Source organism: Podarcis raffonei, chromosome 9 (assembly GCF_027172205.1).
Source record: "Podarcis raffonei isolate rPodRaf1 chromosome 9, rPodRaf1.pri, whole genome shotgun sequence".
Classification (NCBI taxonomy): Eukaryota; Metazoa; Chordata; class Lepidosauria; order Squamata; family Lacertidae; genus Podarcis; species Podarcis raffonei.
In genome coordinates this window covers 71339578-71355225 of record NC_070610.1, presented here as the reverse complement: position 1 = coordinate 71355225, position 15648 = coordinate 71339578, and the positions used below count along the sequence as shown (strand labels likewise).

General features: G+C 46.3%; 1 protein-coding gene across 6 annotated transcripts in view; it reads right to left on the bottom strand.

The window, feature by feature from the left end:
• Positions 1–15648, bottom strand: part of SLC4A4 (solute carrier family 4 member 4) — a 190580-nt gene that overhangs the window by 20618 nt on the left and 154314 nt on the right. For all 6 annotated transcript variants that reach the window (XM_053404377.1, XM_053404375.1, XM_053404378.1 and 3 more), the window contains 4 exons: positions 8354–8424; positions 4221–4409; positions 3229–3342; positions 1517–1678 (listed from right to left, as the gene is read on the bottom strand). In XM_053404377.1, coding sequence (XP_053260352.1) covers positions 1517–1678; positions 3229–3342; positions 4221–4409; positions 8354–8424 — 536 coding nt within the window. The remainder of the gene's footprint in view (positions 1–1516; positions 1679–3228; positions 3343–4220; positions 4410–8353; positions 8425–15648) is intronic.

Below are 15648 nucleotides of genomic sequence, written 5' to 3'. Positions count from 1 at the left end.
CCAAGTTCAGATGACAAACATTTTTGTTGCCCAGAGTTGTCCCTATGGTCCTAAATAGCAAAACAGCAGCAGGAGCAGCAGCAGGAGAATAATAGTATCCGGAGCCTTTCTGAGCGCAATACACAGCTTGGCACACAACCATGTGGCGGAAACAGGAAGATCCATCTGCTGCACCCCCAGAGGAACTCAATGCTCTTGCTGAATATGTGTGTGTGCATGTGTGTGTGTGTGTGGTTCAGGTTTAATTCCAGCTACTCACCTCACATTTGGGCATGCAGAATTCGAAGGAAACTGCACATAGCTCCCATTATTACCCTCCTTGCAATTGTAAAACAGTGCTATCGAAAGTTTGACAGCTGTTCAAATCCTCCTTTGGTTGCTGCTACAGAAGGTGAAGTAACTACCTCTGGGAGGGGGTACATGACGAACTTTGCTAGCAACCTACAGAGACTGGTGCCCTTCTTCTGCAGCAGATGTGGGACCATGTCCTATCTAAGCAAGAATCAGCCTCGGCAGAGGTTTGAATAAGAGCCTCGACCCAGCTGTATGCAGATGGAAGAAAAATAGTACGCAGACACCGGTATGAGATAAACAAGGAGTAAATGTTCATTGAGAAAGAAACCAAGACCGGTGGAGTCCAAAAACATACTTCCTGGGCAGCATTTCCTGACCTAAAGCCAAAACAAAGGCCATCTTTATTTCTTTAGAAAACATTTTCAACTCCTCTTCTTTGGCGCAAACTAGATATGACAAAAGAAACCGTGTTTGTTTAATTACAAGTTTGCTCCATTCACGTATAAAGCGCCCACGGGGGTGGGATCTGAAATTCATATCAAAAGGGGTTCACAAGTGCAGATAGCTGAATCCTAAGACACCTTATTAGTCTATTGCCCCAGGCATTTTTATCCTAGCCCAGTTCACTTCTGGTATCTGAGCTGAGCAGAGACAGAGAAACTTTTTGTACAACAGAAAAAAACCCAACCCTTTTTTACCTATAGCCTGGGTTACCAAAACTACATAATGGTAAGACTAGCGTGAGGTGTATTGAACTAGGCCAGTGTTTCCCAAACTTGGGTCTCCAGCTGCTGTTGGACTACAACTCCCATCATCCCCATCTAGCAGAGATGATGGGAACTGTAGTCCAAAAGCAGATAGAGGCTCAAGTTTGGGAAACGCTGTACAAGGCCAATGGTAAGGAACAAAGGACCTTCCTGATATTGTTGGATTCCAGGTCCCATTAGCTCTAGCCAGCATGGTCAATGGTCAGAGAGGATGTGAACTGAACTCTAGTCCAGCAACCATTAGAGATACACAACTCTCCCATCCCTGACCTTAAGTACAGCTACAAAGTGACCCTGAAGACCACATTGGAAGTTGTTGTTTTTTTGCCAAAACATTTGAAGATGTCGCTCTGAAACCTTGGAAGGTTAGAAAGTTACCCACCCTAACTTCGTTGGTGAGATTCTTATAATTATACCCATGAGTTCCTGGATTCATCCCTGTTCCAGGCACCAACCTTGAGTTTGTGTTCTTTCCGGTTGACAATAACAGCCGTGATCTGCTGGTCCATGAAGATAAGGATGGTCACCAGCAATGCAGGGATGGCTGCTGCCAGATACACCCACCAGGGATTCTCGCCAAATGGCGGGATGATCCAGCCTCTGTGGGGGCTTGTTGGCTTCGGGGAAAAGGAGATGAAGACGAATATTAGAGAGACATAGCAAAAAACGTATCTGGACCAAATGAACACTTTGCTAGATCACTGGAACACCAAGTTCTTAGAGAAGAATGCAGGACCTTCAGGGACCATAACAAAAAAAATAAATCCCAACCAGCAGGGGCGTATTCTCACTTCTTGGTGGCACCTTATTAATTTGCAAAATGTTCCGAGCTGCCAGCGTTAATGCTTGGCAAAGAGCATAAAATCAACAACAGAATTACATCCATAGAGCAAATATAAAACCAACCACCCATCAGTAGTTCAGTAATACATCAACGGAACACCTTGGCAAACAGATGAGTTTTAAGAAGGCACCTGCCAATACTGAAGGTCTGATGTTCCTCGGGGGCATATTCCAAAGGATAGGTGCCACCAAACTAAAGGCCCTTGTCTTAGAGGACATAAAATGGACCTTGGGAGAATAAGGAGCCACAAAGTGTCTCTCCAAAGTATTGACGTGACCAGGCAGGATAGTCAAGTGTTATAACCCGGCCCCATGTTGTTCAGGGCTTTAGTTCAAGAACTTAACCTTGGCTTGGCAGCATATTGGGAGTGAGTGCAATTCTTGTGGCCTTCAACAGCCTTGGTGCAGCTCAGAGAAGAGGGCAGAAAGAGCCAATAGGGTTGGCGAGGGAAGCTCAGAAACCCACAAAGCAGAAAATAGTGGCAGCACTGGCTGCTCTCAGGGACGCTTCATACACTTCTGTAGTGTAGTAGCCAGTTTCATGTAGCTGTAATGCCTGCCAGAGGGAACCAGGTGGGAGAGTCAGGTCATGCTAGCTTCCCACATTAGTGCTGTATATTAGGGTTGCCATATTTCAGTAAGTGCAAATCTGGACACAAAAGTTATTTTATTTTGGCCAAAGCTGTTGAGCGTTTTCGGCAAAATCGCCCCAAAAAGACGTTTTTGAGCTATTTTTTTAAAAAAAGAAAAACAACACTGGTCAGTGAGAAAGAGGAGGATTGGTTTGAGAAGATATTGAATCATTTGGGTAGGTTTGAACAATTTGAGGCAATTAAAATGTTAAAAGTTCAATAAACCTTGTGGAGGGAGGAGTGTTAATGTATATAGAAATGTACATATGGTTGATTTGAATATGTTATTATTGAATATGTATATTATTGAATAGGTATACCCAATGTATCAGCCGCCTGGCGGGTTTCACTGTTTGTGTTTTGGTGGTTGGCAAAAAATAAAATATTTTTAAAAAGAAAAAAAAAGAAAAACAACAATGCCAACATGGGTTGCCATATGTCCGGATTTTGCCAATTTCCAACCGGATACTGCTTCCGACAGGAGTATTCTGGGTATGTCCAGGAAATTCCAGACGTATGGCAACCATATGACGTGCCCATCCCACGCAGTACCCAGGTGCATTACATTACATCATGGGGAGTGGGCAATGGAGAAGCAGCATCCACAACACAAAGGGACATGTTCGCTATGTCAACACATAACAGTTTCTTGCCTTCTTATATGGGAGCTGAGGATGGAATGATTGACTTACCTTGAATTCGCTTGGCACAAGGAGTTTCGGTGTGTCCACACCTACCAGAGCATCAATTCCACAGAAAATGAAGATGGAAAGGATGATGGCGAAGTCGCTGATCAACTTCCTTGCCTGGAAAAAACACAGGTGTTGATTGCGGTGGTTGTTTATGTATTATATGCATTATGTATTATATTCTGTTGTTATTCTTATTTGAACTTCCTAGTTGCTTGTTACACACACACAAAAGATCTCCAAGCAACTTACAACATATTTAAAAGCATTGGCTTAAGTAAAAAATACATCGCAATAGTAACACACTTACGCAAAATATATGTAATTCATTCAAAATATGCATAGCAATCTCCTGCCCGGCAACACACATAATAACAGTAACAGAAAGGTGCATTAGCACAACTAACAGCAGGCAACATCATCATAGTCCGTGTAACTGCTCTTCATCCCATAGGGTCAAAGGGGCAGTGCACAGAATAACCAGTCGAAACACAGAGCTCTAACCCAAAATATGGACATTAAAATCATTTTAAAAATTAAAACGATAAAGTAACATTCAGTAGGAAGACATTCCATCCTTAGTTAAAAAGTAGTACCAGACTACTGTGATCAACTATTTCATTTTACTTTGGCTGCCACTTAAATAAGGTACTGCCCAGTGAGTGTTTGATGGACACAGAAGGAAAAAGCAAAGAATCACACAATGAAATCAGTGTTCAGAAAAATGCTTCTGGAGAATACCATCAGCTGGTTCTCCAGTAACCAATGGACCAGAGAGGCAGGTGAAAGGAATGCTGACAATGACAGAACCCTTTGCAAATATATTCCCTGACCTCTGGACTGGATCCTTGGCTCTGATGATCTGGATTCCCTGACCTCTGGACTGTCTTATGTGGATTCTGCTCTCAGGCAAGCGTTCCTTGCAGACTCCTAGCCCCTGCTCACTCAGCAATGAGACTTGGACGGGGCTATGACAGACATGCCAAGATACTTACGGTGGTTGGGAAATAACGGCTGGTCTTGAACTTCTTCAGGGCCATCGAGCAGGTATAGGTGCCCAAGAAGAGCATGCAGGACATGAGTGTGATGTCGGGAACGTATTTGCAATTGTTGCCGAAGAGGACTCCCCCATATTTCAAGCACTCCTTCTTTCCCAGAGATGACCAATCGATCGTGCCATTGTGCTGCAAACCAACAACAGAGATGGCATCTGTTAACTAATTAAGAGAAGCTTACTCTCCTGGTATACCCCACGGAGGACCTTAAGGTCCATAAATAGCAACACCCTAGAGGTCCCGGGCCCTAAGGAAGTTAGATTAGCCTCAACCAGGGCCTTTTCAAAACTGGTTCCGGCCTGGTGGAACGCTCTGCCTCATGAGACCAGGGCCCTGCAGGATCAGAGTTGTTCCGCCTGGCCTTTGGCTTGGAATCAACTTGATTCCCTCCCCCCCCTCTTTCTTTTTTCCTTTCTCCTCCTGTGAAGAGGCTGCATCTTAATGTTTTAATGTTGTATTTTAATCTTGTTTGTAAGTTGTATTTTAATCAACTTGTTTTTATTATTGGTTGTTAGCCGCCCTGAGCCTGGTCTTGGTCGGGGAGGGCAGGGTATAAATAAAAATTTATTATTATTATTATTATTATTATTATTATTATTATTATTATTATTACAGCAATCCACCGTTGCTTTCTCAATCCACAAAAGGCATGTCGCAAAGCTGGGTGAAATTCAAATACCGTATTTTTCGCTCTATAACACGCACCCGACCATAACACGCACGTAGTTTTTAGAGGAGGAAAATCCGTAGGCATGCCACCCGTAGGCATTCCCTCCATAACACGCACAGACATTTCCCTTTACTCTCTAGGAGGAAAAAAGTGAGTGTTATGGTGCAAAAAATACGGTAAGCCCCCAGATGAGGATGAGACCCCCCCCCCAAGGTGCTAAATTGCAAAGGTGCTAAGTTTCCTGCAGTGCTGACAGCGAGGACGACAGCAATCCAGGGAAGACCAGTGGCCACTGGGAGACCAACAGCAGGCAAAGCCAGAATCAATGATAGAATGGACCAATTCTGGTTTTGCTTCCATCCTCCTCCCTGCTGCACTCTACAATGAAAACACTGGCACCACACTGAAATGATACTTAGTAAGGAAGTAGAGCTTGGTGGAATAGCCTCCCCTGGAGTAATCTGTCACGCAGGAGTTTTGGCTGTGTGAACCAAAACTTTGTTTTGCCTTGGGGTACATCAATTTGAGAAGCTGAGCACAACACAGTAAGATCTCACCAGTAAGTGGGCACGGGCAGCATCTTTAGGTTTGCCATCGTCTTTTGCTTTTGCAAACAGCCTGGGTCCTCTAAACCCTTTCAGGAAAATAACACAGGACCTAGAATGATTTAGCCAAAAGCAAAAGCTCCTGCCGACAGCTTTTGTCTAATCTTAATACCGCAGTAAGGGAAGGAGGATTCGCTGAGATCTTTGTTTTTGCTTCACCTTCCTTCCCAACCCTCCACATTTGTCCCATTGTGTTCCTCTGTGTCACTTTTGAAGATTGCCATCTAGCACTCGTGATCTTCCTTCAATCTATATTCAGAAGCGCAACACCGGAGGCATGCGGTCCTCTTCAGGCTATTTCTTTTATCACCCAGTTTTCAGAACAGGATTCCTTTTGTTCAAGCCCCAAAATCTCACTGCGAAGGCAGATTTCGCTGCCAAGAAACCTTAGGGAGGATGGCCCTCCCTAGCGCTGCGGAGTGGAAAATAAAATAGAATCCAGAGACCACGGTGGTGCAAGAGGCAATGTAAACTTGTCGAGAGAGGACTTGGCAGGCTCTTTTGATCCATTGGTGTCAGCAAAATCATGACTCGACTCTACTGCAGCCTCGGAAAATGTCTAAGGAAGTCTCATTCCAGTTCAGAGAGCCTCTGAATGCTCTCGTTGACTTTGGCAAGTGAAAACTGCCACCAAAGAACCAGGCCACAACTCAGTGCAGGGACGGAGAGCTTGCAGCCTTCCAGGCGCTGCCAGACTACAATTCCCTATAATATAGGTTTGTTGTTGTTGTTTTGTTAGACTACAATTCCCATCATCCCTGACTATTTGCCTTGCTGGCCGGGGCTGATGGGTGATGGACTCCAACAACATCTGGTGGGCCACAAATTCCCCACCTCTATTTTATATAACGTTTGTGATATACAGTACACGTAACTGAAATGCACGCATATTCTCCCCCTATCTATGTACTTCTTCCCTTTCCTCTTTTCTCAGTGGCGTCAAATTTAAGACAGTAAGCCCCATGGGGCAGAGACTTCTCTTTTTTGGGCTCTGTAAAAGACTAGACACCGATGGCACGGTATAAATATTGATGCCATCTACGTATAAAGTGTGCCGCTACAAAATCAGCAAAAGAAAAGAGCCCTGCCTCAAGGAGCTTGCAACCTACTTTTTGCAAGGGAGGGAATGAAAGAGAAAGGAAAGGCAATGATTAACATGGAGAGAGAGAGAGAGAAAGAAAGAGGAAGGACCAAGGGGGTTGGGGAGGAAGATGCCAAAGCGAAGAACAAGAAAAGCTGACCCTAGCAAGCCAAGCTAGAGGAGGCAGCGGGGGATGAGAAGGCGGAAGCTATTTTGGCAGCCGATGCACAGGGGGACTGATGGGACATGCCATTTCCTATGCAAACACAAGAAGCACCTTGAGGCTATGGCACTTTGTCACAGTACATTGTAATGCTCAGCAGTTTCCTCCTCTTTTGCTGGCTGCCTTGCAGAATTTCTAATAGGATGCTCTTCCCATTCTTAATAGCCACTTAAAACAGGCCAAGGATGCTGTATGGTTCCCCTTGTGAGGGTGAGTTATGTGCAGGCAAGGGTGCATGGCCCCAGTTAAGGCATGTATCTCACCTGCCCAGCATCATTTCACAGACCTCAGGACAGACACAAGCAGAGGGCTTGTCGTCACTGCACATTGCTCCTCCCAGAAGCAATCCTCCTTGGCCACTGCCTCATCTCCCTCCACGCAGGCTCTCTCTAGCACTTCCCCCTCATCCCCATGTGTACAGGGTCATGCTATCATTAGGGGCAGCTGGAAGGGAATGGCAGCACTGTGATCCTGGGGCCCCTGCCAGCCAAGTTACAGTGCTTACCCCGAAGGGAGAGGTGGAGCAGAGGTCAGCAAGCGCAGAGGAGAGCCAATCGCCAGTCTTGCCACTGAGCCCACACAGCACTGATCTGCCTGATACTTTGACCTTCCTGGTAAGCACAGTGATGTGACTGATGCGCAGCTGGGCACATGGCCCCCGCAACTGCCCACCAGCCTTCACTCTGTCTCCCATTTGCTGCCATAGGAGTCAGTGTTGCACAGAGGTTAGAGACCTGGGAGACTTCAGTTTAGATCAGGCATGGGCAAACTCGGCCCTCCAGATGTTTGGGGACTACAACTCCCATCATCCCTAGCTAACAGGACCAGTGGTCAGGGATGATGGGAATTGTAGTCCCAAAAACATCTGGAGGGCCGAGTTTGCCCATGCCTGGTTTAGATCCCGACTCAGCCCAGAGGCTCAGCAGGCGGCTTTGAGTCAGTCACTGTCTCTCAGCCGGACCTACCTCACAGAGTCATTGTGAGGGCAAAATAGAGAGGTGAAGAAGTGTGCATGCCACCCTGAGCTCTTTGGGGGCGGGGTGTGGAAATAAAGGCTAATAATAATAATATTATTATTCCATGCTGAAACACTCCCCGTCTGAAATCCCACAAAGAAATCACCATGCTGTTGATTTTAAACACCAGGTGGTGTTTCATTTCCACATGAAAAGGGGAAAAAGTTCGGGCAAAATTTGGCATTTTTAATTCCTTTTGAAATCAAAAGAACTTGTTCATGACTAAATGATTTAAGCACACACCGTTTCCCTCCAACTCTATCAGTTTGTTCCTTTATGTTATGAATCTGAGTACAGGGGGGGGAAATTAAAGCTATAACCCTCTACCCACTTACCTGGCAACAAATGTCACTGAATTCCAAGAGATTAAAAATAAAAGTTTCAAAAGAGTGGCGAAGCACTGAAGTGTAACAGATAATGTAACTTGCACAGAACACAGAAACGTCAAGTGTCCGTTTTCCTCATTAGCTCAGCTTACCATCTCAGTAGAGTTACTTGCAGGCCAATAAGATGGGGTTGTGGCTGTCACATTAAATGCAGAAGAATTAACTGCAAAAGACAAAAGAGAGCAAAGCGCAGCGTTTTGAGAGAACTGCTTTAAATGTTGTGGGAAACAAGTTGCAATTAAAAAGAAACTCACAGCCCCTTCGCCTATCTAAAAATAATATCCAGTTAAGACTCGCAATCCTCTTATGCTTCAACCTATAAACAGCCCAAAGAGCAATTCTGAATTACTCAAAAGACATAGAAAAGCTTCAAAAAGTAGACAACACTTCACTCCAAAACCTGCATCGCTCATCATTTGCTTTCTACTCAATATAGACACACACAAAAAACCTACCCCATAATTGTCCTGGATTATTTCGGTGCCTGCATGACTAGAAATTGGAACCCTTATCAGTATTCCATTGCAAAATCATCATTAATAAATCCTCATGTTATCCAGGAGATCAAAGTGCATTACAAGATCAGAACTTTCAACTCTTTGCCATTTTATTCCTTCATTATATAGGGATAATAGTTTGAATGCTAAAATGGTTGTGCTTGCAGTTAAGATGTGTTGAAGAAGATTCAGCATTTCCCTTGTGGGTGGGTGGGTGGGTGTGGGTGGCAGGTGGGCGTGGGAGAGATCCTCCAACCTGTCAGAATTTCAGAAAAGACTGAAACATGTCTGCAGAGTACATTAAAAGAATGATACAGTCATGCCTTGGGTTGAAGTAGCTTCGGGATGAATATTTTCAGGTTGCGCTCCGTGGTGACCCGGAAGTAACGGAGCGCGTTACTTCTGGGTTTTGCCGCTCACGCATGCACAGATGCTCAAAATGACGTCACGCACATGCACGGAAGCAGCAAATCGTGGCCCACGCAGACGTGGGTTGCGTTCGCTTCAGGATGCGAACGGGGCTCCGGAACGGATCCCCTTCACATCCAAAGGTACCACTGTACTTAAAGCAACCACAAACAGTAGTTTGCATCCCTTCAATATACTTGTACGCTGTTGGAAAAATCACTGGCGGTTTTTGTTTTTCAGACCACAGTGTCATAGAACCATCAAGTCATAGAATTTTAGAGTTGGAAGCGACCCCAAGGGGTCATCGAGTCCAACAGGAATCTCAGCTAAAACATCCATGACAGATGGCCATCCATCTTCTGCTTCAAAACCTCCAAAGAAGGAAATTCCGTCACCTCTCAAGGGAGCCCATTGCACTGTCGAACAACTCTCTGTCAAGAAAGCTCTTCCTGATGTTGAGTCGGAATCTCCTTTCTTGTAACCTGAAGCCATCGGTTCAAGTCCTCCCCTCCAGAACAGGAGAAAACAAGCCTGTTCCTTTTTCCATGTGACAGCCCTTGAGATATTGAAGGTGGCTATCATATCTCCTTTCAAGGCATCAATTTTACACTGTAGCATTTGAGAGGTTTTGGTATGCTGTTTCTGAAAAGAATCGCGGGGATGGGGGCTTGGGTTATTGGGTTGTCGCTTTTAATGTTGATTATGTATTTTGTGGTTTTGTATTTTGATTTTATTCTGTGAACTGTCCTGAGACCTCCGGATTTAGGGCAGTACAGTGGTACCTTGGGTTACAGACGCTTCAGGTTACAGACTCTGCTAACCCAGAAATAGTACCTCGGGTTAAGAACTTTGCTTCAGGATGAGAACAGAAATCGTGTGCCAGCACTGCAGCGGCAGCGGGGCGCCCCATTAGCTAAAGTAGTACCTCAGGTTAAGAACAGTTTCAGGTTAAGAACAGACCTCCGGAACGAATTGAGTTCTTAACCCGAGGTACCACTGTATATAAATGCAACAAATAATAATAACGGGCCTATCAGGCAAGCTTTATTAGAACAGTCCTTTGGGGCCCAGAGAGATGAAGGTGGGGGCAGGTGGGTGCCAGGAACATAGAACGTGACCTTATACCAAAGTCAGACCACAGGACTACCTAGCTCAGTAATGTTGACTCTGAATGACAGGAGCTCTCCAGGTTATGAGAAAGGGGACACTCCTAGCTCTGCATGGGGATACTGGGGGTTGAATCTGGGTTCTTTTGCATGCAGTCTTCTACCACCGAGCTACAGGCCTTCTCAACATGTTCTCAACAGTTCCCATGCAGGAGAAATAGAAGCCAAACAGATCTGGTGAACAGTGGCCAGTCTACACGCTAGCTTCCTTGACAGAAGGTGAGGGGTTGTTCCCTTTCACTGGCATCAGGACCAAGGTAGGTGACCCTCTGCCATGACCGCAGCCCAGCACTTCACAAAACCAGGCTGTGATGCTCAGCATTGGAAGTAAAGGTCTAGATCAGGGACCAAACTTTTTCAGCAGGGGGCCGGTCCACTGTCCCTCAGAGCTTGTGGGGGGCCAGACTATATTTTTTGGGGGGGGAATTCCTATGCCCCACAAATAACCCAGAGATGCATTTTCAATAAAAGCACACATTCTACTCATATAAAAACACCAGGCAGGCCCCACATATAACCCAGAGATGCATTTTACATAAAAGGACACATTCTACTTGTGTAAAAACACGCTGATTCCTGGACCGTCTGCGGGCCAGATTTAGAAAGCGATTGGATTGGGCCTGATCCGGCCCCTGGGCCTTAGTTTGCCTACTGCTGGTCTAGATAAAGGTGGACCTTGCCGCATTCCTGCAGCATCACCAGATTTCACCGGGTGGCGGGGGGGGGGGCAGGACACACAGCCAATGCTTGAATGGAAAACTGCAGTTACTTTAAATAGCACCACAAAGCCTGCACAGGTTCAGCCTCACAAGCACAGCTATCCCAGTGTTAATACACACTGGAAACAAATCAAGCCTTTTTTTTTCCCCCTCCTTACGCTGTTAACGAATTTTATACAAACATCCTTCTTTTTTTTAAACCGTGTCCATCCCTAGGGAAAGTCAACAATAAATGCGCATGAGATCAGACGAAGAAAGAGACTTGCAGACTTGCTTTGTTGTGCTTACTTTCCAATTTCTTTACTTCCACTACCCCGAACTACTTTGCTGCAGTACTGGCTGAAAACCAGCAGGAGATGCAGTAAGCCAATAATCAAATCTAGCTCCTGAGCCTAAGCAAAGGAGGAGGGATCTTCTCCCACTGCTCATTTCATTCATCAAATGGAATATGAGTGCAGGCACATGTGTGCAAAGGGATTTCAATAGCTGGTTTCAGAAAAGGGCTGCTGTAGGAGTGTGGCTTTTAATAGCTGTTGGATTATCTGTTAGTGACACACACACACACACACACACACACACACTTAATTTAAGCTGTTCACACATTATTAAGCACCTAGTATAGAATTCGAAGAATTAACTGTGGAATGATGAGCAGTAAATGCTGCCAACTTAACCGGAAGAAACTATACTAGCCAATTCCACCTGGTTTTCTAGATCTTGGAGTGCCTGTTCCAGAGAACAAGTATGTTCCGCAGTAAAGCACATTCCTTACATCCTCCCTGGAAAGGACAAAACTGGCAAAGCCATGCGTGGCACCTCAAAGACTAAAGGATTTATTGCAACATACCCTTTCATTGGTGATAAATCCCATTCATCAGATGCAAAAAACCAAGATACGGTCATTTTTTTTGCTGCTGCAGGGGATGAAAATGAAAATGTCTCCCACAGCCTTTAAACCTGGCTGGGGTAAAAGCCAGAACAGGAACACATGATCACTACTGCTATTTTTAAAAGCATTTTAGGAGACCTGTGACACCCTAAGACTGGCCAATTTATTTGAGGTAGGGAGAACCCGTCGCCCATCAGGTTCCAATCAGCCCCAGCCAGCATGGCCAACTAGGGAGGCATGATGGGAGTTGTAGTTCAGCAACATCTGGAGGAATACTGGTTCACCATTCCAGCCATAAGACCAGGGGGAGGGGGTTAGATGGTGTCACAGCACTTTCAGGCATGGAATGTCCAGAGTGAGGTAGTAGCTATTGTCAAAAGTACACTTAAAGGTAAAGGGACCCCTGACCATTAGGTCCAGTCATGGCCAACTCTGGGGTTGCGGCGCTCATCTCGCTTTATTGGTCAAGGGAGCCGCTTCTGGTGAACCAGAGCAGAGCACGGAAATGCCGTTTACCTTCCCGCCTGAGCGGTACCTATTTATCTACTTGCACTTTGACTTACTTCCAAACTGCTAGGTTGGCAGGAGCAGGGACCGAGCAACAGGAGCTCACCCTGTCATGGGGATTCGAACCGCCGACCTTCTGATCAGCTACGTCTCTCAGCTACTTCTAGGTGTGCACCTGATGAAGCAGTTGCAGCAGGAACCCAGCCTCAGCTTATGCATCTCTCCCCCCGTACTGAGCGTCACGCAAGCAGGCGAAGACTATGCCTGCGTATAGCCTTCTGCTCCTCCCACTTCAATCCTCTCCTGGTCCTGGGAGCAGGAGAGATGGGGGCAGGAGGACCACCAGCCTGACCTCTCTCTCCTTCCTCATGTACCTGTTCTTGCAGCTTCTCCTGCCTCTGACTCTAGCCGCCCCAGGTCACTGTTCCCTTCTTCCAAGTCAGTCTCCAACCCCCACTCCCTTCTCACGATCAGAATCCAGCCATCACTCCTCAGCTGCAAAAAGCAGTCCTGAAACTATGCCCATTTATCCACACAAGAGTCCTGCTGGATCAGGCCAAGCAAGGCCTATCTAGTCCTGCATCCTGCTTTTACAGGAGACATCAAGGTGCCAATAGGAAGCCTGTAAGCGGGACCTGAGAACAAGAGCCCTCTCCTGTCTTATGATCCCAGGCAACTAGTATTGAGAGGCATGCAGCCTCCAATGGTTCAGGGAGAACACCAGCCATTGTGGCGAGTCCCCGTTGATAGTCTTAAAGGTGAAGGTATCCCTGACCGTGAGGTCCAGTCGTGGCCGACTCTGGGGTTGCGGCGCTCATCTCGCTTTATTGGCCGAGGGAGCCGGCGTACAGCTTCCAGGTCATGTGGCCAGCATGACTAAGCCGCTTCTGGTGAACCAGAGCAGCGCACAGAAACGCCATTTACCTTCCCGCCGGAGTGGTACCTATTTATCTACTTGCACTTTGACATGCTTTCAAACTGCTAGGTTGGCAGGAGCAGGGACCGAGCAACGGCAGCTCACCCCGTGATTGGGAATCGAACAGCTGACCTTTTGATCGGCAAGTCCTAGGCTCTGTGGTTTAACCCACAGCACCACCTGTGTCCCGTTGATAGTCTTATCCCTCATAATATTGCCTAGTTTTCTTTGAAAGCCATCCAAGTTAGCAGCTAAATCTTTTGGACGCAAATTCCAGTTTTCCAATGCGCCGCATGAAGAAGTGTTCTCTTTGCCGTGTATCTCCCAACATTTAGCTTCATTTGCTTATTTACTTGGTGCATTTGTACCCCACCTTTCCTAAAAGGAGACCAAGGCAGAATACTCTGTGGTCCTTTCCCCTGTTTTGTACCCACAACAACCCTGCAATGAAGACTAGGCTGAGAGACAGTGACTGGCCCCAAGGTCATACAGTGAGCTTCATGGCTGAAGCTGGATTTGAACTAGGGTCTCCCCCCCTCTCTAGTCAAAACACTCTAACTACTACACTGTGCTGCCTCTCATTATAAATCTAGGATCACAGGGAAGCACTTCTAGACAAGAGCATCTACCTGCCTGCCTTCCAGCAGGCTTGAGGTCCAGCACCTCTCATATTAAGCACTCTGGCTTCATATTTAATGCATAATGCCTGAAATGAATCCAGACACAGGCCACCTGACGTACGACAGGTAGGATGCAGAACGGGTCATGTTCCTGTTTGGCAAGCATGCTGAATGCTCAAGTTTGCTTTGCTCAGTGCCAAACTTTTGACTCACTGCTGTCTCAACGCTGGACATACCTCGCTACTGACGAAAGTTGACTGCCACATATCATGCACTACTCAACTCGAGCTCTTTGTACTCCTGTTTCTACCACCAAGGCAAGATTTAATTTTAGTGTCCGAGGACATCAGACCTGGGGCGGGTGGGAGGGACGGGAGAGGGTGAGCCACTTTGTGGAAAAGGAGGATGGAGATGTTTTAATAAATTATAGTCTGCTGGCTCTCTTGTTTCTCGTACAAAGGATGCAATGCAAGTAAATCATCTCTCTAGGAGCAAATTTTCTTTTTTTATTTAGAAGTGGGTAAAAAGCACCTTGCACAAAAAAGAATGAATTCCTATTAGTTAGTTATCATGTTGGCTCCGCTAACTGGAATTAAATGGAAAATGGGTAATGGATAAAAAGTTTCATATGGAACCTCTATGCCCGTCAACCCTAACCTGGTAACCTCTAGATCTTTTCATACCTCATGCCGCCTTCCCAAAGCTGGATAAGCAAGGCAGGGTCCTAGAGTCCTCCTATAGCTGGGAAAGCACTATCTAGGCTTTGGCAAGGAAGTTGGAGGACTCTTGCAGCCTGTCAAGAGCCCTTTTGCCTCCTTTCCAAAGCCCAACGCCTCGCCTCTGGCAAGGAAGCACAATAATAATAATAATAATAAATTTTATTTATATCCCGCCCTCCCCAGCCGAAGCTGGGCTCAGGGCGGCTAACAACAATAAACAATACAAAAGTACAACACAAACAACACTCTAAAATCATTCATTATAAAATTAATTAAATTCAAGCCACTGGCCACTATTGGGCCAGAGCTCCGCGAAGATTGCCGAGGGAGGGAGTCAGGCTGTGCCCTGGCCAAAGGCCTGGCGGAACAGCTCTGTCTTGCAGGCCCTGCGGAAAGATGTCAAGTCCCGCAGGGCCCTAGTCTCTTGTGACAGAGTGTTCCACCAGGTCGGAGCCACAGCCGAAAAAGCCCTGGCTCTAGTTGAGGCCAGCCTAACTTCTCTGTGGCCTGGGACCTTCAAGATATTTTTATTTGAAGACCGTAAGTTTCTCTGTGGGGCATACCAGGAGAGGCGGTCCCGAGCTGGGAGGAGCATCAAATGTTGCCAAAGGCTGCCAAAAAAAGGCCTCCAGAGCCACTTGAGAGCCAGTGTGGAGTAGTGGTTAAGAGCGGTAGTCTCGTAATCTGGGGAACCAGGTTCACGTCTCCGCTCCTCCACATGCAGCTGCTGGGTGACCTTGGGCTGGTCACACTTCTCTGAAGTCTCTCAGCCTCACTCACCTCACAGAGTGTTTGTTGTGGGGGAGGAAGGGAAAGGAGCATGTTAGCCACTTTGAGACTCCTTGGGGTAGTGATAAAGCGGGATATCAAATCCAAACTCTTATTCTTCTCATCTAAATGTTTCAGACTACAATCCCCCCTTAAGGAAATCAGCCCTGAGTGATCA